Source organism: Piliocolobus tephrosceles, chromosome 18, assembly GCF_002776525.5.
Source record: "Piliocolobus tephrosceles isolate RC106 chromosome 18, ASM277652v3, whole genome shotgun sequence".
In the NCBI taxonomy this organism is placed as follows: domain Eukaryota; kingdom Metazoa; phylum Chordata; class Mammalia; order Primates; family Cercopithecidae; genus Piliocolobus; species Piliocolobus tephrosceles.
The window spans coordinates 340,208-364,816 of record NC_045451.1 but is presented as its reverse complement, the minus strand read 5'-3'; the positions used below and the strand labels follow the sequence as shown (position 1 = coordinate 364,816).

The 24,609-nt window shown below is 55.4% G+C and overlaps 2 protein-coding genes across 6 annotated transcripts in view; one reads left to right on the top strand and one right to left on the bottom strand.

The window, feature by feature from the left end:
• Positions 1-16,144, top strand: part of KCNG2 (potassium voltage-gated channel modifier subfamily G member 2) — a 59,227-nt gene extending 43,083 nt beyond the window's left edge. For both annotated transcript variants that reach the window (XM_023224817.2, XM_023224818.2), the window contains one exon: positions 14,650-16,144. In XM_023224817.2, coding sequence (XP_023080585.1) covers positions 14,650-15,426 — 777 coding nt within the window. In that variant the 3' untranslated portion in view covers positions 15,427-16,144. The remainder of the gene's footprint in view (positions 1-14,649) is intronic.
• Positions 16,145-17,117: 973 nt separating this feature from the next.
• Positions 17,118-24,609, bottom strand: part of SLC66A2 (solute carrier family 66 member 2) — a 50,305-nt gene continuing 42,813 nt past the window's right edge. For all 4 annotated transcript variants that reach the window (XM_023224821.1, XM_023224819.2, XM_023224822.2 and 1 more), the window contains one exon: positions 17,118-18,803. In XM_023224821.1, coding sequence (XP_023080589.1) covers positions 18,596-18,803 — 208 coding nt within the window. In that variant the 3' untranslated portion in view covers positions 17,118-18,595. The remainder of the gene's footprint in view (positions 18,804-24,609) is intronic.

Sequence of the window (24,609 nt, the reverse complement as noted above, 5' to 3'; positions counted from 1 at the left end):
TGCAGGATGAAAGGGGGTGGCTGACTGGCAGGAGTCAGCTCACCAGGTCCTGGAGGCTGGAGGCCTCGCGCTGCAGTCAACATGCTGGAGACCAGCAGAGCGTGGGTCTGAGTTCCAGCCCAAAGACCAGCACCGAGAGACCAGGAAGAGCTGCGGTTTCCGTCAAGCCTGGGGCAGGAGAAAGGTCCCAGCCTGTGGCCGGGCAGAAGGAGTCTCTTGCGCTGGGGAGGGTCAGCCTTCATGTCAGGCACAGGCCTCTGGGATCCGCCATGGGAGTGTTCTGTCCGCCTGCACCTGTGTGAGGCTGAGCCTTACGAGCTGACAAATCGCACCTCCCAGCAGCGCAAAACGTGCTTGTGTCTGTCGCAGCCTGTCCTGTGGGCGACCCTTGGAGCCCTGACTGGCTGCACAGCAAGGACAGACGCAGGGTGTGGACGGGACGTGGGGTGTAGCTTGTCCCTACAGCTGCAGTCAGAGTTGTCCTGGACCTGAGCACCGGGTGGCAGGTTCTACATTCAGAGCTGATTTCTTCGACAAGAGCAGGCAGCGGGGCTCCCTAGGGCAGCTGCACTGGGCCGTGGCCCCTTCCCATCCGTGTGGTATAACAAGGGCTGTGTTAGGGCCACGACAGATCCAAACCTGGGGATCTCGGTGGACGTCAGGCGCCCCGTCTTGCAGCAGCATCGAGTGGGCAGTGCAGGACCAGCCGGTGGCCCCGCGTCCCAGGAGGCTCCCACACCACCAGTCTCCACCCAAGGGCAGAAGAGAGTGGGGAAGGCAGCCCCCTGTGATGCCTTGGCAGAGCCCTGCGTCCGTCTGCGTCCCATTGGCCTGGACGTCTGTGGCACAGAGGGGCGAGTAGGACCATCCTAACCCGAAGGCCACAGGCCTAGGCAAAGCTGTGGCTGCCCTTTACCAGGGAGGCAGGTTCCAGTCAGCAGTCTCTGCCACTGCGACATTGGCAGCAAACTCCTGCCAGCACCGAGTGAAGACCCACAGCAGATGTGTCACCAGGGCCAGCTGCTTTGGGGCTGCACGATGCCGCTGGGCTGAGCTCTGGGAGGCGGGCAGGGCCCGGTGATGGCAGCAGTCCTGTGCCTGCGGCCAGCCGCCCACCCTTGCAGCCCTTGGCACTCCTGTCGAGGGATCAGACCCTGTGGAGGCTCGTGGAGGCCTGCAAACAGCAGGGCCTAGAAACCCACTGGGCAGGGGATGAAGATAAAGGGCTGCGTTTTCTGCTCTGCTTCCTGCACAAATTTGATGGGGAAAACAGAAGATTTGTGTTTTGGATTTTCACTTTAGTCTGGGAAAAAAAAAAAAGCTAAAATCTCTGATATAAAAGCCTCAAAGCTTCAGTATTTTTTTTTCTTTCTGAGATAGCGTCTCGCTCTGTCGCCCAGGCTGGAGTGCAATGACGCAATCTCAGTTCACTGCAATCTCCACCTCCCGGGTTCAAGTGATTCTCCTGCCTCAGCCTCCCGAGTAGCTAGGACTACAGATGCGCCACGACGCCCGGCAAATTTTTGTGTATTTTTAGTAGAGACTGGGTTTCACCATGTTGGCCAGGCTGGCCTTGAACTCCTGACCTCAGGTAATCCACCCACCTTGGCCTCCCAAAGTGCTGGGATTACAGGCGGAGCCACCGTGCCCGGCCAATTCTTTTTCCATAAAATCCCTCCCAGGTCTCCGGTCTCTCCTCTTGCCACAGTACGAGGCTCAGTCGGGGGACTGGCTCAGTTCTCAGACCCTGAGTGTGACCCGCGCTCCCATCCAGCTCTGGCTCTGACAACGGCAGGGCTTGAAACATTCTCTCCATTCTGAGCCTCACCAAATGCAGATTCTTCAAAGCTGTTGAGATTAAGTTCAGTAATTTATGTGCCTTGCTTTGGACAATGCTCAGCACACAGAATCAAACAGCGGGGTCTCTCTCCCCTTTTGCAAACAAGGGAAGCGAAGGCTTGTGTGGCCCCCTGTGTGGTGGCCGGGGGGAGGGTGTGTGGGGTGGGGACCGCCACTCCGTGAGCCGGCGTGCGCTGTCCTCCTCTGATGACACAGCAGGAGTGGTCGGTGTGCAGAAATAGTGGGGAGGTTCACAAAGGGCCCTGCTAGGAAGAAGCCAGGCAGCTTTGCCGGTGGGGCCTGGGGACGGGATGGATGGCAGGGTGGGCCAGGGTGGTTTTGGAAAAGGCAGCACTTGGGCAGGAAAACAGGAATGCGAGTTCTCACTTTGGGTCTGGGTCCCAGGCTTGAGGCCCTCACTGGGGACTGCCCTCTTCCAGCCAGCGTTTCTCTGCCTCCTGTCCGTCCGTGTCACTTGGGAGACTTCACCTTTCTTCTTCGTGGACTTTGTTTATTCCCGGGCTGTTGTTTTTTTCTCAGTTCTGTGCCCTGCAGGGGTTTTTGTGTGCTCCCCACCTCCCCGGGCCTCCCCTACACTCCCGTTCCCTCTGTCACTCCCCGCGCTGGCGCACAGCACCGCTCCTGCCACCGGCCCCTCCAGCCATCTCGGGTCAGTCTTCCCAGCTCCTCTGCGTAGCCACTGGTCCCTCTGAGCACATCCAGGCCCGCGCTTGGCCTGTGTGCAGCTGTAAGGGGCGTTGGGGAGCCCGGCGCTAGCTGTCCGGCCGTGAGCCCTGGACGGGAGCATTTCCCTGGGAGCCCGGCGCTGGCTGTCCGGGCGTGAGCCCTGGACGGGAGCATTTCCCTGGGAGCCCGGCGCTGGCTGTCCGGGCGTGAGCCCTGGACGGGAGCATTTTCCTGGGAGCCCGGCGCTGGCTGTCCGGCCGTGAGCCCTGGACGGGAGCATTTTCCTGGGAGCCCGGCGCTGGCTGTCCGGCCGTGAGCCCTGGACGGGAGAAGTGTTTTCATGTCCTCGGTGTCTGTTCGCAGCATCTGAACTTTGCGATGTGGAAAACAGGAGTCTGGGAGGAAAGCAGGGGAGGCTGCAGAGCGCGGTGGTTCGATCTGGCAACAGTGTCCGCTGAGCTGCCGCACTCAGCTGGGAGGCGCCTGGGACTCGGCGGGAGGGGATTTAGCCCAAAGAAGGCAGCGGCTGCGGCGTCCAGGTCCAGCCTGTAAGAGGCGCAGGCCTCGCTGCTGAGGGGACATCCTTGTCAGTGACATGCGTGAGCCCAGAGGCCACTGAAGAGTCAGACACGTTTTCGGGCAGCTTCAGGGCCTTGACGAGGACATCCCGAGGGCAGCCGCCTGCCCCAGAACCTCCCAGCGGGAACAGCTGATGTGGTTACAGCCTCAGGTCAAGCGTGGGGTCGAGAGGCCAGGCAGGGCTGCTCTCCTGACTGCCTCGGGAATCCTCGGCCCTCACAGCTCCACCCGCCTTTCGCCATCACGGGCTGAGGTGGGGATTCTGCTTCTGAACTGCCTTTTGTGGGCAGATTAAAGAAAAGCTGCGTAGTCGTTACCATCAGCCCCCTTCCTCTATGCCATCGGTCATAGAAAATTTAATAGAAAAACTATTCTGGTCACCATAATAACAAAAATATGAAAGGCCTAGGAATAATCTTAGCAAGAGAGGTTCTGTGTCTACCGGGAACAGCCCCGGCAACAGCGGAGGCGTAGAAATAAGTGAACAGGGTACACCTGCCCCGAGGGGGGAAGCCACTCCCCAAATTAACACGCACACACTTCGCGTCAGTCAGCCTCCTGGTGGGTGTTTTGGACTCTCACAAAATAACCTTTAAAATCTAGAGAAATGTGTACGAAGATGAGCCTGTGGATTCTGGAGAACAAAGAGAAAAGTGCAAAGCGGGGGGCCCAGCCCAGAATCGATTCTCTCCTACTGCACAAGCTTCCCTGAAACATGGTGGGTTCCGACGGCAGCTGTCTGTCTGCGGGTCATTCTGAGGCTGGGTTTGGGGTTGGCGTGCTCCGTCCCTGAGGCATCAGCTGGGGTCTCCAAGGTGGTGGCTGGTGCGTTGGAAAGGCCCCAGCCAGGCAGGTGTGATCGGGCTGGCACTGCAGAAAGTTGCAAGGACACTGCTTGGGCATTTGGCGGGGCTGGGCTGGGCACAGAGCACCTAATGGAGAGGGGTCACCCAGGGCGTGGCCACTGCTGTGCCGGCTGTGGCTCCCGGGAAACAGCAGTGGGAAACCAGCGGCCGAGGGACAGGACAGGGGCTGCAGGTGCCGAGCTGTTGTTCAACCTGATTGAATTCTAACTCATGACTTGGAACCCTTCTGTCCCGGGAAGGATGCCCTCTTCTGCATCCACAGGCAGCGGTGCCCTCGGCGAGCAGCTTGCTCACCTGTGTCTGTGGTGCCGGTGCCCTGAGGGCAGTGCCGGCCCCTCTCTTGGCACAGCCGGGTGAATCATCAGCGACACCCTTGGCACTGTGAGTGCTTGCGCCAGCTGACCACACGGGCTCGCTCTTGGGCACCAGCCGTGCCAGGCCCGGGCCACCAACTCCGTGCCCTTCTTGCAGACACCTCTCATGGTGTTTGGCACAGAACACCGTGCTCAGAGGAAACCTCAGAATATGCTGTGGTCAGGGTCCCTGGGACAGCCAGGCTCATTTCAGCCAGGGGAGGGCGAGAGCGCAGAAGGCCGAGGGGAAGCTGTGCTGATGTTCTCCAGACACGAGGGCACAAAACGAGTTAACACAGGCTGAACAGGAAATCGAGTTGACACGTCTGCTTCCGTGCAGATAATTCCAGATGGGCACATTCTAGGCAGAGGGCTGTTGTGCTGTTTTGAAACAGTTTGTTCCCTGATATAGATTTAATATTATTCTGCTTTTCTGTCTTCATTTGACTGCAAGAGGCCTTTTCTGTAGATGAGTGAAAAGAATAAACCTCAATTCAGTTCAAAGTCAAACTGTTACAAATTCATAGTTAGTAAAATGAGTCAATATTTTCTTTCAGTACTTAGGGAGCTAAGGGTTAAAGCCTGCCTGCAGAGTTGCTGCTGACCGAGTGACCCGTCAGTGAGGCTGGGTCCCTCCAGGGGCTGGCTCCAGGCTTTCGGTGGCCACAGCTGTTTGCCCGGTGGACAGGTTGGTGGAGGAGAGGAGGCATCCAGGAGATACACAGGCAGCAGCGAAGGGACACAGAAGACTGAGGATTTGACTACCTCAGACCCCAACAGGAAAGTCGTGAGCTGCAGGGTCCCTGCACGCTGGGCCCTCCCCCGCCGTCAGGGACAAGCGTACTCAGCCTTTCCTGACTTCCTTGTTCTCATACCCCCGTCCTCCCCGCCGAGAGTCAGCCTCAGAATCAGCCTCGTTCCTGGCAGGCTGAAGCCGCGGAATCTTCTATGCCCTGAATTGAGAACAGAGGCCCAGGAGCACCCACACCTGGCATCTCGGGATCCTCGGGGTGACAAGTGCAGCTGCAGCTGGGTTATTGGGGGAATGTGGCTCGGTTCTTCTGTTTACTGTCACTAGGAAATAAAAGCAGGTTGATGCCAGGGCAGACGCCCTGTCAGCAGAGACCTCACCTTCTCAGAAGGGCTCCCAGCCCACTGAGTTTTTCAAAGGCGGCTGGTCACGGTCCCTCTGCCTGCTCAACCTGGCCCCACTCCATCCTCCCCTGCCCTTGACCACCGGCTGCACGCCCACTCCGCCTGGCACCCAGGTTCCCGTGGCCACATCCTGAGACTGTCGTCGGAACAGCTGCGTCTACACTGTCTGTCCCACGTTGTGGTTCCTGATGGCACCGGCACTGCCGTGTAGTGTGGACATGCCTGTCCCGTGTCGTGGTTCCCGATGGCCCTGTTGCTGCTGCGTGGTGTGAACATGCCAGGAAATGTGTAAATGCCTGGGAGGAAAAGCTGAACCCTCACTAGTCCCATTACACACGGAGAGCCACAGGAAGGGCTCTGAGGCTGCCTTTCTGGCCTTTTCCTATTGACATATATTTTCTAGTTGAGACTTCAGTGGGGATCCTACCTGGTGACCGGCTGCTTCACACAGCAGTGGGCGGAGGACGTGTGATGCCCCAAATCTTCCCCAAGGGCAGCCCTCCTCACAGCTGTGCTGCATTGCTCCCCTTGGCAACACCGTGACTTATTCAGCCGGCTCTCCTTTCATACAGAACATTTAAGTTCCTGATTTTTTTTCTAATAAAAATAATACTTGGACTTTTGCTTAGGTAATGGATTGGCTACATCTGTTGACCTCCTCTCACTCCTTGAACCCGACTGAAATGATCGTAAAGGGAGAGAAGAGTGTAAATCCACAAGGACGGTGCAGACGGGAATGGATTCAGTGACCGACGGGCACTTTCCGCACGAAGGAAGATGGCGTCCGTGGCTGTGGAGAGAGGCCTGCGGGAGATGCCGGCAGCCCACCATGGGCCGCTCTGGAGGCTTCCGGTATCCCGGCAACTACGGGAGAAGCGGGCTGGAATGGGGATGAAAATGGGCAGTGAGCCTAGCTCCTGACTCCCCCGCCTTTATACCAGCCCCTGGCCTCATGCTGCCTCCCTGGAGACCCGGCTGTAGGGGTCAGGCCCCCAGAGGGTGCAGGAGGCATTGAGGGAGAACCTGCTCATGGACCCCACCCTGCCCAGGATGGCTGCAGCCAGACCTGCAGCCCCTGCAGGAGCCAAAGGGCCCGTCTGGCAGAACTGGGCACCTCAGAGGGGAGAATGACATCAGCTGGTGCACGGGGCCTGACTAACGCCAGCACTGTCTGGACATTGGCAGTGAACCCAGTGGTTGACAAGCCCCACCCAGGCCACACAGCATCCAAGCAGCCGTTTAGCACCCCCGTCTCGAGGAAGTGAGGCACGTTGGTAAAGAATGGAGCCTGAAAGAAGGAGAGACATGGGGCGTGGGGAAAACACAGGAAGTATCAGCAGTTATAATCAGGGATGCCAAGAGGGCGGAGCAGGGCTGCGTCCATGAAACAAGAACAAGATGCCATGAAAAAAGAACCGAGGACAAAGAGGAGCTCTCAGAAGTTAAAAATGGAATTCCCCTAATCAAAAAAGAGTAGCACACATTTAGGAAAGAAGAGACCACTCAAAGACAAAGATGAAAAGGCAGGGGAAGATGCATCGCTGGGAGGTTAATCCAGAAGTCCCGCTCTGGCCAACCAGGGTTCCAGAATGGCGAGAATGAGAAAGGGTGTTATGGCTCAGAGAGTGGCTCAGAATTCAAGACACCGGCCTTATCCTGACCAGTGCATGAATCCCCCACACTGAATGGAAACGCACGCATGCCAAGGCATCTCATCCTGAAACTTCAGAGAACAGAGAATATTCTAAAAGCTTCCATGGTGACAGGGAAGAAACGAGGTCCCACCAAAGGCAGAACAGCAAGGGGCCCCCTGGGTGGTGGGCAGGTGGCACTAAGCAGTTCTGGAATGAAACCGTAAAACTTCAAGAGAAACAAAACATCCTGTGAGAAAACAATGTAATTGTAGAGCTCGACTCGGCTCAGCAGAGATCACGTTCACATTTTCTTAACACGGCAAATGCTCATGACTTACCTGACCCCAAAAATGGGATGTAACAATGTCTGCAGGAAAGAGGTTACGGTTCTAGTGGTTGAAGGTGGGGTGCGTGGAAGACCCAGATTCTCAACTCTACAAAGTCACCGAAATGTAGAACATTAATATGCCAATAAATGGCCAGCTCAACATTTAGAAGTAGGGAAGTAACTATCAGAAGAAATAATCAGAAATTTAAAAATTATTCCCACTGGGACTTAAGAGTGGGGGATGGGAAACTGCCTTTCTTATAGGCTGTCTAGTGTTAATCAAGTTTTTTAAAAATTATATGTACGATTACTTTGATAAAACAAAAATTAGGCCAGGTGATGTGGTTCACGCCTGTAATCCCAGCACTTTGGGAGGCTGAGGCAGGTGGATCACGAGGTCAGGAGATCGAGACCATCTTGGCTAACATGGTGAAACCCCGTCTCTACTAAAAAGAACAAGAAAATTAGCCGGGCGTGGTGGCGGGTGCCTGTAGTCCCAGCTACTCAGGAAGCTGAGGGAGGAGAATGGTGTGAACCCGGGAGGCGGAGCTTGCAGTGAGCTGAGATCGTGCCGCTGCCACAGAGCGTGCCACAGCCTGGGCCACAGAGCGAGACTCCGTCTCAAAAAAAAAAAAAAAGAAAAAAAAAAAAACCTTCCAAGAAGAAAATTCCAGGCCCAGATAGTTTCACTGGTGAATCTAACAAAAATTTAGGGAATAAATAACACCAATTCTACATGGTCTCTTCCAGAAACATACAAGAGGAGGGATCACTTCCCAGCTCATTCCAAGAGGCCAACACTCCTCTGATACCAAACCAGACAGGACAAGGAAAGAAAAAGACCAGTATCTCCCACGAACTCGCGCGAAACTCCTCAACAAAACATCAGTAAAGCAGGGTTGGTAAAGACATTAAAAGCACAGCACATCATGACCAACTGAGGTTTTTCTCAGGAAAGCAAGCTTGGTTCAGTGTTCAGAACCAACCCGTGTAATTCACAATATTAAGGCACCAAAGAAAAAATGCCGGCTGTTCATCTCAACAGATGTAGAAAAAGCATTTGGATAAATTCAGTATCCATTCATGATTTTTAAAACACCACTTTCAGCAATTTAGGAATAGAAGGGAATTTCCTGATTCTGATAGTGAACATCTACCAAAAAAACCTACCGCTAACAACATACATAGCAAAAGATGGACTGTTTTCCCACTAAGCTTGGGACCAACCCGAGGATGGCTGCTCCCCACTCCTAGCCAGCACGTGCTGGAAGTCCTAGACAGAGCAGTGAAGCAAGGAAAGTAGAAGGCATAGGCGAGGAGAGCCAGGGAAGAGGACTGCCTGTGTAGAAACTCTCAAGAAACCCACAAAAAAGCTTAAGAAAATTAAGTGAGTTGCTAGCAGCGAACAGTTGGAATTCAAAATTTTTAAAGTTCATTAATAGCAGCAAAAACCGTGAATTGCTTACATGCAAGTCTCACAGTCTAGGCCTAGGAACCATCTACGTGCTGAGAATTACAGAACCAGTGATTAAGAAGACCGAAATCAACGGAAAGCCTGCGGTGCTCGTGCGTTGAAGACTCAGTATGACTATGTCCACCCTCCCCATAGTCCATCTCCAGATTCAACGAAATCCCATTCAGAATCCCATTTTCTGCAGATATCTATAAGCTGATTCTAACATCTTCAGGGAAAGGCCTAGGAACCCTTTTGAAAAGGAAGCAGTTGGAACTCACACTGCCTGCTTTCCAGATTTGCTCTGAAGCCACAGCAGGACAGTGTGAGGGGAGGACAGGCGTGGGACATGGACACAGTCCAGCAGTAGAACCACACGAATGGGGCCGGCCGGCCTTTGGCAAAGTGGAAAGGCCGGGCACGGAGAAAGACTCGTCAACAAATGGGGCTACAACAACTGGATTCCCATATTAAAAAAAACACAACCCATGCCTTACGTTTTATACAAAAATGCAACTTGAGATGGACCGTGGACCTAAACATAAAACAACATTTAAAACTATAAAATTTGTACAAGAAAACACAGAGCTGGCCTTTGCTGAGGGAGAGTAAGGAAGGAGCTCCCAGACGTGGCGTCAGATGCGCGATTCATGAAAGATGAAAGTGGATAGGCTGCACTTCATTAGTCTAAAACTTTTGGCCTAGCGAGGGGGCTCAGGCCTGTAATCCTGACACTTTGGGAGGCTGAGGCGGGAAGATGACTTCAGCCCAGGAGTTCAAGACCAGCCTGGGCAATATATAGCGAGACCCCCATCTCTATTTAAAACATTCTTTTGACTTTTGTCCACAAAAGACTGAGAGAATGAAAAGACAAGCCCCAGACTAGGAGAAAATATTCGCAAATCGCATATCTAACAAAGACTTGTAACTAAACTATATACAGAGCTGTATAAACCAACTGTAAGAAAACAACCTGATTTTAAAAGGGACGGAAGTTTTGAACAGACACTTCAGCCAAGGGGACACGCCTATGGGCAGATACAGCCTGAACTGTTATCAGGGAAATACAAGGTTAAGCCGCAGGAGCTGTCACTCGGACGTTGGGAGGGCCCTGATGGAAGAACCAGCAGCAGAGGAGCGTGTGTGGCCGGACGGCTCAGGCCCTGCAGGCTGTGGTGTGGCCAGACCGCGGCGGAGCGCGGACACCGGGCACACCTGCGCTCATTGCACAACAGCGCCCACACCCAGGACGTACCCGCGGGAAGAACAGCGTGTGTCACGTACGGAGCGAGTGTTCAGCTGCTTTATTCATCACAGCCCAGCCTGGAAGCAGCCGACACAGATGGTGCCGGATCAACCCTGGGGGCATCCACAGTGGGCCAGCTCCGCGGTGAAAAGCAGCAGACGGTGGGTGCCTGGGACAGCACCAGTGAGCTCGGAGGGCCCGAAGCCGAAGAGGCCAGGTCAGGAAGCCGCACTGCAATGGCCTGTGGGGTACCTGGGAAAGCCAGGGGTGGGGTTGGGGTTGGGGTTGGGATTGAGGGCCGGGTCTGTCCTTGAGGCAGGGAACTGCAGGTTGGGGGAACTGTCCTGCGTCTCTGCGCTGCGTCTTCGTGGTGGTGGTGGTTCCAGGACGCTGATTTGTGCATTCCCATAAAGCCGAGCTCTGATGAGCCAGCAGGTCCTTTGGCATCAATCTTTGGGCCCATTTCTGACATTCCCTGACAATTGACTCCCCAAAACAGAACTTCCAGGTCAAAGTGCGCACAGTCTTTGAAGGCTTTTAAAATACGTCAGTCCACAGTTTTACGAATTTATACCCCACCGGCCCGGGCCACCTTGGGTCCCAGAACCTTGGCTGTGACTGTGACCCATGGGACACTTGTCTGCTCGGGACGGGGCTGAATGTGTGTGGCTGCTTGGGGAGCAACTCAGCAGCTTCTAGTAAACGTTGAAGAGGGGCCTATCTGGTAAAGGTGAGGATGTGCTTGTATGTCTGAGAAACCAGCTGTTCCACCTCCAGGTGTCCTGAGCAAACGTGGCCCGTGAGCACACGGCGTTCCCAGCAGGCGTGTTTTGGTTTTCGCTTTGGTGATAGTGGATGATGCCGTTTACAGGGCCTGTCCTGGCGGCTGCAGCCTCTTCTGCCATTTAACCGGCGTCGCCACAGGCATGTCCGTCAGGACCCCGCGCAGCCCGGCCCACTGACCCCCAACTCGGGTGTGCCTGGGTGGGGACCATCCCCTCAGCCCCGTCTAGTCAGTCCCCACATCCTGACGTTTCTATCCCAACCCCGCCCTGCCATCTTTTCTTCTCCCAGTGCCTCCCGGAGGCTGGGCCCTGTTCTCCCACCAGCCTCCTGCCTCCAATTCCGGTGGCACAGGCTGACCTCTCTCTGCCAGCATGAAGCCAGAGCTCAGCTCCCCAGCACAGCACAGAAGCTGCAGGGCCTCCGTCCTCATGCCCCTCCCCATGCCATGTCCCTGTTCTCAGCCCTCCTCCCGCCCCTCCCTGTGGGCCCCACACCTGCACCCCCAAGAGAATTCTCCCCATCTAGGTCCCTCCTAATGACAGACACTTCCGTTCTCAGTCCTTCAAGGAGGTCCTCAGCTCTGCAGCCCCCACCACTGCTGGATTCCCATCCTCTGGTGAGAGCACCTCTGTGCTAGCACCCACCTGGCAGGGACTGGCTGGTTCCCCTCCTCAGCTCCCCCGGTGGGATGGAGCCCCGGCCACTGGGTCCCTGGGGGAGAGCCAGGCTGTGATGTCCCGATGCGGCAGAGGAGGAGGGCTGGATCTGGGCCTGGGTGCGGCAGCTCCCCGGGCCATAGGGCAGGAATTCTAGATTCTGGGATTTCCTTCATCGTTGCTTTGTGTTTTCTACCTAGAGCTGAGGAATGCTTGTGGTTTCCAAAGAGACCGGGCACGCCCGAGGTGCCCAGACGCATGGGTTCGTGATCGGGGAGCCACGGGGGCAGGGGTCCGCCTGGCTCTGTTTTCCTCAGGGGGGCTCATCCTGGGGCCCAGGAACTCGGGAGCAGTTTACCCACAGGTTCCTGCGCATGGGAGCAAACTCGCTTTTCACGTTCATAGAAACAGCAGCATGCGGGTCGGTGATGCAGCCGAGACACCATCCCTGAAACCTGTGATGATCAGAGCGTCCTGACACCAGGGCTGGGAGGCCCACGCTGATCTCTGAGTTTGGGGTCCACTTGCCCTCCCCAAAGGAGCACTTGCCGAGCTCTTGGGGTCCTGCTCACACCCCTCAGTCCCCAGCCCTGGAATCCGAGACCACAGACCCCACCCTGACAGCAGAGGGCGGAAGCTGCCAGCAGGGCCTGCTCTGCAGCCCCCGCCCAGCCCCGACCTTGGGTCCTGCACAGAGCACGGAACATCGTGGAGCAGCCCAGGGCTGCGGGGCAGAGTCTGAAGGTGCCCACCCAGCCAAGGCAGGCAGAAGCCGGCCCTGGGACCCCACAGAAAACCCTGAATGTCTGTTAAAACGCACAAAAAGGCCGGGCGCGGTGGCTCAAGCCTGTAATCCCAGCACTTTGGGAGGCCGAGACGGGCGGATCACGAGGTCAGGAGATCGAGACCATCCTGGCTAACACGGTGAAACCCCGTCTCTACTAAAAATACAAAAACTAGCCGGGCGAGGTGGCGGGCGCCTGTCGTCCCAGCTACTCGGGAGGCTGAGGCAGGAGAATGGCGTAAACCCGGAGGCGGAGCTTGCAGTGAGCTGAGATCCGGCCACTGCACTCCAGTCCGGGCGACAGAGCGAGACTCCGCCTCAAAAAAAAACAAAAACAAAAACAAAAACAAAAACAAAACAAAAAAAAAAACGCACAAAAAAGCCAAATCTAGACGGCGGAGGCTGTGTGGGCCTCAAAACTGGGTGAGCCAGGCTGAGTGTAGACTTTTTTTCTTACCTGATTTTTGGCCAAGTAGACCAGATGCATCAAATCTGATCTATCAGGGTCTGTTTTCTGGGTTGAAAGTTCCGGAAACGTGTGCGCCGACTGTCCCACCTGTGGCTCCACAGGTGGTCTCTAATCATGGGCAGACCCGGTCCAGGCAGTTTCTGACTGTGAGTGCAGCTGCACCCGGTCCCTCCTTGTTGTGGGCAGGGGGGCATTCAGGATACACAGCCCAGGCGCTCCTGCCCCGCTGGTCCCCAAGCCCCGCCAGGGACACAGATTCCTCAGAGGGCTCGTGTGGAAGGCAGCATTGACCAGTGGTTAGGACGGTGCCCTGGGGCCAGCCTGCCTGGCTTCAGTCCTGGGTGTGCAACCTGGTGACCTGCCAGGGGACATGGGAGAGGGACATGGGGATGGGGACATGGGGACATGGGGACAGGGACATAGGGAGGAACGTGAGATGCCTGAGGGGACACAGGGAGGGACACGGGGACAGATATAGGGACAGGGACATGGGGACATAGGGTCACAGGGACATAGGGACGGGACAGTTAGGGGAGAGATGAGGCAGATGCCTGTGGGGACACGGAGGGACATGGGGCAGGGACATGGTTGGGGAGCAACCTCTTCCTCTGTCTCATTGACCACACCCGGTAGTTAAAACTCCAAGTTGCCAGCTGAGAGCTCTGTTATTCCTCTACAACCTGATCATATTGCAGCTCCTTCTTATTGCTTTCTGAGAGTGGCTGACATTGTTCTGACCCCAGGAGGGCTCCTGCCAGCTGTCTTCTCCCCTCATTGCCCAGCACCCTAGCCAGCCTGCATCTAGGCTACACGGTCAGCAGATGCATGAATCTGCTAATTCACTCCACCTCCACCACTGATAGTGTTGAGAGTGTCCTTAGGTCTAAGCTTCTTCATGTTCTGTTGCAAATGAGGTCAGTTCCTTTGAGAGGAGATTACTTCCTGTATCTCCCTCCTGGCAGAAATCTCTGAGCCACGGATTTGGGGGATGGGGACAAGGGCAAGCCTCAGTGTGAATGACACCCTCCCTCTCTAGGAGCTGAGAGCTTGATGCGGGGCGGGAGGGGGGGGCACCCTGAGACCCCATCGGCCTCTCCTGGCCTGGAATCACTGCAGCAAGGGCAGTCAGGCCCTATCTTCTCAGTGTGCCACACCCAAGGCCAGCCTCCCACCCGTGACACCCAAGGCCAGCCTCCCACCCACGAGAGTGGGGACTGGGCAGGAGGAGGGTGCCTCACTCCCCAAGGACCTAGCCCCAGGAGCTGAGGGCAGAATGTGAGATGGTGATGTCGGCCCCTTCTGGGGAAGGAAGCCCCCGTGACTGGGAGCTGTGGGTGGGGCGGCTGTGTCTGTGGCTGCAGCCATTCCACACAGAGTCTCCTCCTGGCCAAGGTGAGGAGGAGAATGCAGTCTTGACACAGATACCGCAGATGCTCACCTTTCTTACAGAATGTTCACATGTAAATAGATGTTTCTTTGTTTGCTGTTTGCTCTTAAGACCATTTCCCAAGGCTTTAAAATAAAAGGTCAGGGGTTTAAACATTATTTTCACCAGTTTCCTGGGTCAGCTAAGGGCATCCGCTCTCAAGCCCGAAGTGATCACCATTAAATCTTGTTGGTTTTTCGTTTTGTTTTTTTGTTTTTTTTCCAATAGGAACTGGGCCTGTTTGTCAATATCCCTTGTACCCGCTTCCGTGGGTTGGCGCGGGAAGGGTGGCCTGGGGGACGCCTCTGGTCCTGGGGAAGGAAGGGCGCAGCGCCCCCGGCCCTCCAACAGGCCTGCGCCCCCAACCCCACGTCCCCTTTCCCCGCAGGGCGAGTGCTCCCCCAAGTGCCGCAGCCTGTTCGTGCTGGAGACCGTGTGCGTGGCCTGGTTCTCCTTCGAGTTCCTGCTACGCTCCCTGCAGGCCGAGAGCAAGTGCGCCTTCCTGCGCGCGCCGCTCAACATCATCGACATCCTGGCGCTCCTGCCGTTCTACGTGTCCCTGCTGCTGGGGCTGGCGGCAGGCCCGGGCGGGACCAAGCTCCTGGAGCGCGCGGGGCTGGTGCTGCGGCTGCTGCGCGCGCTGCGCGTGCTCTACGTGATGCGCCTGGCGCGCCACTCGCTGGGGCTGCGCTCGCTGGGCCTGACCGTGCGCCGCTGCGCGCGCGAGTTCGGGCTGCTGCTGCTGTTCCTCTGCGTGGCCATGGCGCTCTTCGCGCCACTGGTGCACCTGGCCGAGCGCGAGCTGGGCGCGCGCCGCGACTTCTCCAGCGTGCCCGCCAGCTACTGGTGGGCCGTCATCTCCATGACCACCGTGGGCTACGGCGACATGGTTCCGCGCAGCCTGCCCGGGCAGGTGGTGGCGCTCAGCAGCATCCTCAGCGGCATCCTGCTCATGGCCTTCCCGGTCACCTCCATCTTCCACACCTTCTCGCGCTCCTACTCCGAGCTCAAGGAGCAGCAGCAGCGCGCGACCAGCCCCGAGCCGGCCCTGCGGGAGGACAGCACGCACTCAGCCACGGCCACCGAGGACAGCTCCCAGGGCCCCGACGGCATGGGCCAGGCCGCCGACTCCGCGGACGCGCTGTGGGTGCGGGCAGAGCGCTGACGCCTGCGCGGCTGGCACGGAGATCCCCCGCCCCCTCCAGCTGCAGCGTCGGGACCCCCGAGGCGCGCAGAGGGGCGGGGGTCGTCTGGCTCTGGGGAGCGCCTGCGTGAGTAGCCCCGGGGCCTGACTCCCCTGGCGGCGCTGGGCGAAGTCACTGGCCTGTGTCCTCCTGCCCTGCTTCTTTCTTTGGATTTTTAATTTTGTATACCTAAAAATAAATTTAGTAAGTCCCAGAAGTTCCACACCTACTGTGGATGACTTCGTCCCCCCTCTGACTTTTCCTGCCTCCGGCCGGGGAGAAAGGGGTAGCGCGGCCATTGCCAGGCCCCCATGGCACCCAGAATGGGCACCCTACGGAAGGAGGCCCTCCGCATCCACCGCTGCCCAAGGCCACATCACCTTCCCAGGGATGGGACAGAGGTTTAAGCCGACGCTCACAGCACCCCCAGTGCCGCCCCACTAACTGCCCTTTCGGTGGTGGGGGAAGAGGATTCCAGCCCTGACCTCTAACCTCCATTCCCTGACACCACCTCCCTAGGGAATCTTCAAGGCTTGACCTCAGGGAGGGTGACAAGGGCCTCCTGACACTCCCTCCGCATAAGGTTTGCGTGTGGCATTGCCAACCCTTCCATGGCGTTCTTCTGGGCTTTTCTGCAGGTGGAGAGGAAGGAAATTTCCACACCGTGCTGCTCTACGCTCGTTCATTTTAATGAGTTCATCCAGGAAAAGAGACATGATGGCCACGGGATGCCTCACCAAAGGGTCCCACTGTCCACTACACAGCAGGAGTCTGTAGGGGACGCAGGTGTGGAGAAAGGGGAGACGTGCATGGCCCCGGTGAGTGCCTGAGTGCGAGCCCCAGCCCTCCATAGCAGGCCTGCAGCAGCCCACGGGGACCACCTGGGGCTCAGACCCGCCTTCCCCAACAGCCAGGTCAGCTGGTGCCCCAGGTGCCCATGACACGGTGGGTCCATGGACGCCAGGCACACAGCGCGGGTGGGCCTGGGGTCTGGCTCTGCACTGAGGGCCACTCTCACAGTGACAGCCTTGGGTCTTCCTCAGGAATGAGCAGAGCTTGGTACTGGTCTGAGAGGCCCACGCAGAGGACAGCCCGAGGGCCCACGCGCCAAGGCCGGTGCCCCCTACTTGCTGCTTGTCCCAGCATTGCTGGTGACCCCCAAAGACAGAAGGCTTCCTCCTGTGCGGTGAGGTGCCGACCACGATGAAGACCCCCAGAAATAAACCCAAGTTGCTCTTCTTCGGAGGGCCAGGCCAGAGGTGGGGAATGTGGGGGGATAGGGAGTCTTGGACCTGCCCCTCCCCTCTTTGGGTTGCATTGTCTGGCCAGGGAGCCCCGGAGCCCTCCAAGACCAGGGCCCACTAGAGGCCACCCTGAGTCACCAGGATGGGGGTGCCGGGCACTTGTGCTAAGCCTTCAGTGGTGGGAGGCAGAAGGGGGATGTGTGAACCGCAGAGGCCAGGGCAGCCAGACCCGTCTCTGAGGAGCCGAAAGGACCCGTGGGCCACTGGCCCACAGGCAAAGGGCAGTGACAGGTTGAGGGGGCTGGGCTGTCATTTGGGGGCCCTGGAGGAACCCGGGTCACATGGGAGCCTTCTAAGGTGGTCCAGGCTAAAGGGTGTGGCCAGGACCACAGCCAGATCCTTCCCTCTGGGCCCACTGATACCACACGGGATCCACAAATGGTTTATTGATTCCAAGTCACCACACGGGATACATTCAGCAGTCACCGCGCCTGCAATCGGTGACATTTTAATGTGAGGCAATTACCGCTACAGACATCTTGCTTCATCTTAAAAAAATAAAAATCTTCAAAGCATCTCACAGGCCAAAGAGCTAAACAGGACCCTCACTCAGACATTCAAGAGTGTTTCCGAGGGAAACTCAGGAGGCGGCAGCGTGGAACATCTCATGGCCACAGCCACGGCCCCAGCGTAGAGCTCAGATGCCTGCGGGAAGCGGCCCCTCCGCCAGCGGAAGGGAAGACGATGCCTGTTGGAGCCGCACAGAAGCATCCAGAACTCTGAGGACTGGGGGCCGGCTGCGGTCAGTGCAGGGCTGCTGACACAGTGTGACCTCGTGCTAAACTGAAAACGGGGTGGGGGCAGAGCATGGGGTGACAAGGGTCAGACTGGCAGCTCCCACCGTAGCGAAACTGGGAGCCAGCACAAGGGGGTAGGCCCTGGCACTCCCACTCAGGAATTTGCTTCAGGCCAAAAGCCCAGGGCGGCAGGGTGAGGGACCATCGGCCAGGACCTGCGTGGCAGGGGCAGCCCCTCCACTCCCTGGACCCGAGGCTGCCTTTCTCCTGGAAAATGGACATCAACGCTGTATCCGGAGGTGCAGTCAGCGTCTAGAAGGAAGGGGATCTCTGCCAGTGGAGCCCAAGGGTGGCGTGCAGGCGCGTGTGCACAGCCTCGGCACGGCCCCCGCAGCCTTCGCCCATGAGGGCCTCCACGTTGTCTGATAGTCGCTGGCATCTGCCACGTCCCCAAGGACTCGAGGACCAGAGGCTCTGACGAGCAGCGTGAGCTACGCCTGGTGATGCTCAGCAGGGCTGGACGCAGCATAGCCACGAGGCGTCCGGGCCTGGTAGCCGCTCTCAAGGCCCAGGAAACACCAACTGCCAGAAAACCAGGAGCATGGTGACCCTGCGTCCACACAGCCGCCTTTCCACGTGTACCAGGCAGAGAAAGCCCCGGCCTTCCCCGGTGCCAGACCCCTGGGCAGCAGAGGCCACCCCAGTCCAAGCAGGGTGTCTGGCCAGGGTCTTGCGGGGTCGATGGCTCCGCTCACAGGACTTGCAGGGTCTCCTGAGGTCACCCCAGCTTCAAGGTTTGCAGCTGCTGGCCCATGGGTCCACCTGGAGCAGGTTCCTGCAGGCCGCCTTCCGCTGCCCCATGTGTACCTCAGACTCAGACGGTGTTTCGTAAGAGGAAACGGGAAAAACGCTTTTTATATCACCCTAAGTACATCCGAAACTCTCCGACTCAGATCCACCCTGGCTGTCCCACCCCCACCGCCCACCCAGAGAGATCCACAGAGGCTGGAGACCCCAACACCTGGACCCCGTCTTCCCCACACCTACAGCGGCCACAGCACCCACCAGTGCCTGTGGCTGGCTGGTCCACATCCTTGTCCTCCCCACTCTCAGAGGGCCTTGGTGCCAGCAGGGTGCACAGCGTGCAGCGCCGGCTTCTGGGGGTGGCGGGCAAAGGCGTAGGCCTGCCCCAGGATGGCCAGGTCCACCAGCACCTGCAGCAGGCCGCACACGGAGAACTGCAGAGGTGCGCCCTTCAGCAGGAAGTAGGCCGTCTTGAAGGCGTCGCCACTGGTCCACATGAGCACCATCTTGATGCTGTGGAGACACAAGCGGGCGGTCGGTGGGGAGGACGGTGACCTGGGGCTCAGTCCGCGGGGAGGCCTGGGGCTCAGGGGGCACCCAGGGAGTCGAGGGGATACCCAGGCAGTCCACGGGGTGACCCAGGGGTCAAGGGGATACCCTGGGAGGTTGGGGCCTGCCTGGGTGGGGAGCGCTGCCTTACCCCAAGGAGTCAGGGACACCTCAGGGGGCCAAAGGACACACCCTGACCCTGCCTGTCCCACAACCCCGGCCCTTGACCTCTCTGTGGCCTCAGGAGCTGCTGCCTGGCTGGGGCTCCAACTCAAGCACTGCATGCCCAAGAACAGCGAGACCAGCTCAGGTTACAGCAGGCGGCAGGGGTGGGCAGCCGAGGAGGTCAGGGCCTCTGACAGCGAGACCAGCCCAAGGTTACAGCAGGAGGCAGGGGTGGGCAGCCGAGGGGCCTCTGACAGCGAGACCAGCCTGAGGTTACAGTGGGTGGCAGGGGTGGGCAGTTGAGGTGGTCAGGGCCTCTGACAGCGAGACCAGCACAGGTTACAGCGGGTGGCAGGGGCAGGGAGCCAAGGTCAGGGCCTCTGACAGCGAGACCACCTTGGGATTACAGTGGGCGGCAGGGGTGGGCAGCTGAGGAGGTCAGGGCTTCTGACAGTGAGACCAGCTTGAGGCTACAGGGGATGGCAGGGCGAGCACTCGAGGTCAGGGCCTCTGGTGGGCGGTGGCAGGCCTGGGAGGGTGCTGAGGACGCAGATAGGGGCCTCCAGGTACACAGTGGAGCGGAGCAGCTGCTCCTGGGTCTCTGCCCGCCAGGCCTCCCTCCCTGGAGATTGGCTCAAACCTTCCCTTCCTGAACAGGGAGCAGCCGCCACCCCCCATCCTAGTCCAAACACACTTCCCCCACCGCCGTGTTCGTGCCCTGGCTTTCCTAGCAGTGAACGTGAGTGCTGCTGCGCTTTCCCACGTGAAATGTTTAAATCAGTGGTCACTGACCCTTCCACAGCTCCTGAAGCCAGAGGCAGAGCCTGGGCGGGGAGCACTGCCTGGAAAGGACAGGACACAGCCGCCCCCCCATCCCAGGGCCTCCGTCCCGCTCACAAGCCAGGGTAGGCGCCTGCCCTGAAGTGGCCTGGGTGCCACAGCCGCCCTGCGCGAGTCTTCGGGCACAGCTGTGGCCAGGTGCGTGGGTCAGGGCTGGAGCTAGGAACCCGCAGGAGACAGCTGGCATCTGCACCCCCTGCTCTCCCCTAAGCCCACAGTGCTCGGCTCTGGAGCATCTTTTTGGCCTCAGAGCATAAATCTGGCTTTATCATTACACCCACTGGGAAAAACCAGGAGGTTTTGGGACTGTTTCCACTTGGGTCGGTTTAGCTAAATTATAAGGCTTTCCCCCAACCCACAGGGTGCATTTTCCTCCCAGTTTTTATTCTCTGGGATGTGTCTTCCCCTGGATGCAGCTCCAGCTCCACAAAATCCAGTCTTTTCCACAGACAAAAAGACAGGGTGGCGCCTGGGTAGCACTGGGGGAAGGCGGTGTGGGCACCTGGGCCTCTCACACACCCCAGCAGTCAGCCCAGGCTTTGGAATCCCCCTTCCTTTAGGCGCGGGCAGGGCTGTACAGCTGACCTGGGGTGGGGCTCCGGGCCTGGGACCACAGCCCCAGTGCAAAGGCACCCCCCTTTCCTGTGCTAGCCATGCACACAGCAGGCGCGCGGTGACCCCGCCTTCGCCCCACACAGCTTCCAGTTGACCCCTCACACCAGGATGGGAAACAGAACATTCGCCTGACCTTCACACACGGCTGAGATTTCCCAGGATGTGCTTGCGAACAAGACTCAAGGCCTGAGAGCCACAAAGGCGGCCATGCCTGCTTCAGGGACGGGCTACTTCCCACACAAAGCCCATGGCTTTATTTGGCGTGCAGCATCGGCTCACACTTGAGTTTCAACACTTTGTTTTTAATCAGTTGATAACTGTGTACACACACACCCACACCCACACACACACAATTTCTGGCTTCCCTTGAAAAAGAGCCTTTTCAGATTTTAGATTATGCATCTAAAATTTCCTTCATAGATATGGATTATTTAACAGATATTCAAGTTATTTCTTTTTGGGTTAAAGGAACTGGTCTGTTTTATCCAGATTTTCAAATGTATGGTCATGAGGTTGTTCGCTGTACTCTTTTGATGCCTGTGGGGTCTGCAGAATTTCCTCTTCGTACCAAACACTGGGGATCTGTGCTTTCTTGTCATTCTGGCTACCGGTTTATCAGTTAATGATTTGTCCCAAAGAACTAGCTTTAGGTTTGGTTTTTTATATTTGCTGCAGTTTTGTTTTCATTTTTGTTGCTTGGTGTTAGCTCCATTATTCCCTTCCTTCTGCTTGCTTGGGTTTACTTTGCATTTCATTTTCTAGTTTCTTAAGCTTAGATTGATGATTTGGGAACTTTCCTTTTCTAAAATCAGTATTTAATACTACAAATTTAACTCTAAGCACTGCTTTGGTTGCATCCCACAAATTTTGATATGGTGTTGTATTTTTCAGTTCAAAATATTTTCCATAGTTTGCTTTGAGACATCTTTAACAGATTGTTTAAAGGTGTGTTGTTTAGCTTCTAAATCTTTGGAGACCTAAGATCTGTTTCTGCTATTAATTTCTAGCTTAATTCTATATTCGTAGAAAATACTCTGGACAATTTCAGTTCTTTTAAAAAATTCTCATGACCCAGGATATGGTCTGTTTTGGTGAATACCTAACGGGATCTGAAAAGAATCGTACATTCACTTGGTTGTTGATGGTGCCCAGGTTTTCTACATCCTTGCTAACTTTGTCTGCTTTTTCTATCAGTTACTAAGGAGAGCTGGAGTCCCTAAGTGTAATCAGTTCTGGCCTTACGCACTTCCAGGCTCTGGGGTTCCATGCACATGCACTCAGAACTGTTGTATCTTCTTGGTGAATTCACCGGTTTATCATGATGCAATGTCCCTTTTTATTCAAGGCAAATGTCCTTTACTTTGCCTGGTATTAATACAGCGACTCCAAGCTTTCTTTGATTCATATATGCATAGTGTATCTTTCTCCATCCTCTTATTTTTAATCTCACTGCATGGCCTCCTGCTCAGTATATCCCTGCACCCCAGCATCAACCATGGATGTAATTGGACTTAAAGTGAGCTTGCTGTAAACAGTAGGTAGCTGAGTCTTGGGTTTCCTTTTAAATTAATTTGAACATTGCTGTCCTTTAATTGGTATGGTTAGGCCATTTACATTGAATGTTATTGACATGTTTGAATTTAGGTCGACCATTTTAATTTTTTTTGTTCTCAGCTTGTCCCTGCTGTTTTATTCCTGCCTTCTTTTAGATTATTTGAAATTTTAAAAATATCCCATTTTAATTTATCTATTTGATTTTTCACTGTATCGTGTGTGTGTGTGTGTGTGTGTGTGTGTGTATATATATATATATTTTTTTTTGAGATGGAGTCTCGCTCTGTTGCCCAGGCTGGAGTGCAGTGGCCGGATCTCAGCTCACTGCAACCGCCGCCTCCCAGGTTCAAGCAGTTCTTCTGCCTCAGTCTCCCAAGTAGCTAGGACTTGGGACTCCCAAGTAGCTGGGACTCCAAGTGCCTGCCACCACGCCCGGCTAATGTTTGTATTTTAGTAGAGATGGGTTTCACCGTGTTGCCCAGGCTGGTCTCGAACTGAGCTCAGCCAATCCACCTGCCTTGGCCTCCCCAAGGGCTAGGATTACAGGCGTGAGCCACCATGCCTGGCCTGTGTAGTTCTTCTAGTGCTCTAGGGCATTGGTTCAATCCACCTGCCTCGGCCTCCCCAAGGGCGAGGATTACAGCGTGAGCCACTGTGCCTGGCCTGTGTAGTTCTTCTAGTGCTCTAGGGCATTGGTTTCCAAATGGGAGTGATTATGACCCCATCCTCACACCCATGCCCAAGGAAACATCTGGCAATTTCTGGAGACATTTTTAGTTGTCACAGCTGGAGGAACACTGCTGGTATCTAGTGTGTAGAGGCCATAGATGCTGTTAAACATCCTGTCATACCAGGATAGTCCCCCACAATAAGGGATTCTCCAGTTTAAAGTATCAACAGTGCTGCGGTTGAAAAATCCTATTGTAGGAACTATAATATATGTAACTTGTCTGAGTCTCCTTAAGATCAATATTTTAGTACTTTAAGTGGAACGCAGAAGTCTTCCCACCAAGTTCACTACGGTCTTCCTCTTTTACACCGTAGTTGTCATGTATAGTGACATTCACTGAAAACCCCACCAATGTTATATTTTTTGCTAACTTTCACACGTATTTTAAATAACTTAAGAAAAATATATATATTTACCCAGATATTGGCCATTTCTGTTGGTTTTTCCTCATTCCTGGGGTCCCAAGTTGCTCTTTGGTCCACTTCCCTTCCCCAGAAGAACTGGCTTTAGTATTTCCTGTCGAGTAGCATGGCTGCCATGACTTCACTTCACTTCCTTTCATTTGAGAAGGTCTTTATTTCGCCTTGATTCCCAAAGGATTTTTTTTTTTTTTTTTTTTTTGCTGAATATACAATTCTGGGTCAAATGTTCTTTTCTTGCAGCATCTGAAAAACGAGCCACTTCCTTCTGACCTCCCTCGTTTCTGGTGAGAAACTCATAGTAATTTGGATCCTTTTCCTCTGACTGCTTTTGAGATTTTTTTATTTGACTTTGATTCTTACCAGTTTGATTGTGATGTGGTATGTTTGGGATTCACTGAACTTCTCACATCTATGTTTGTCTTTCACCAGATTTTGGGTGTTTTCAGCCCTTATTTCTTCAGTTATTTTTCCTCTGTGCCACACTCTTTCTCCTCTCTTCCAGGCTCAGATGACAGAATATTAGACCTTTTGGAATTTGCCCCGACTCTATTCATGTTTTGTTACTGTTTTTCAATTGCTTCCTGTTCAGAATGGACATTTTTTATTGATCTGTCTTCAAGTTCACTATTTCCTCTCATCTGCATTCTACAGTTGTGCCATAAAATACATTATTTCGATTACTGTATTTTTCAATTTAAAATTATCTATTTGGTTTTCTTTAAACCTCTATTTCTCTGCGGAGATGTTTGGTCTTCCCACGCATTCCAAGAACGTTTGCTCTTTTCCATTAGGGCACAGTTAAAACAGTGACTGTCGGCCTGAGCTGGTTTCTATGGACTGTCATTTCCATTGAGAGCTGAGAAACTCGGACTCTTCATACATAACTTTGGTTTTTATCTTGGACATTCTGAGCATTATGCAGTGAGAGATGAGTCTTCCGTGGTCCCATCAACAGTGCTGCTTTTCCTTACCAAGCACTTCACATGGTTAGATTCAGGGTGAGAGCTCTGACTTGTTTTTGGTGGACTGCAGTTCAATTTAATTCCACTTCAAAACCTTCCTTTTGCTCTTTGGATCTGTCCTTCATGTGCAACACTCAGAGACAAGACTGGGACTTGAGAGGTCGACTGTCCACAATGACACTGAGTTCTCAAAGCTGTTGGGATGTAGTTTGGGGCCAGATCTATGCATGTGTAGTTCAAGGGTGAGTCCAGAAACTTCACAGCATCCCTATTCTTCCTCATCATGGTGTCCCCAATCTTCCCCATCAGAGTACCATAGAGTCCCCAACCGTCCCCACAACGTCACCAGAGTCCCCAGCCTTCCCCACAACCTCACCACAGTCCCCAACCTTCCCCACAACCTCACCACAGTCCCCAGCCTTCCCCACAACCTCACCACGGAGTCCCCAGCCTTCCCCACAACCTCACCACAGTCCCCAGCC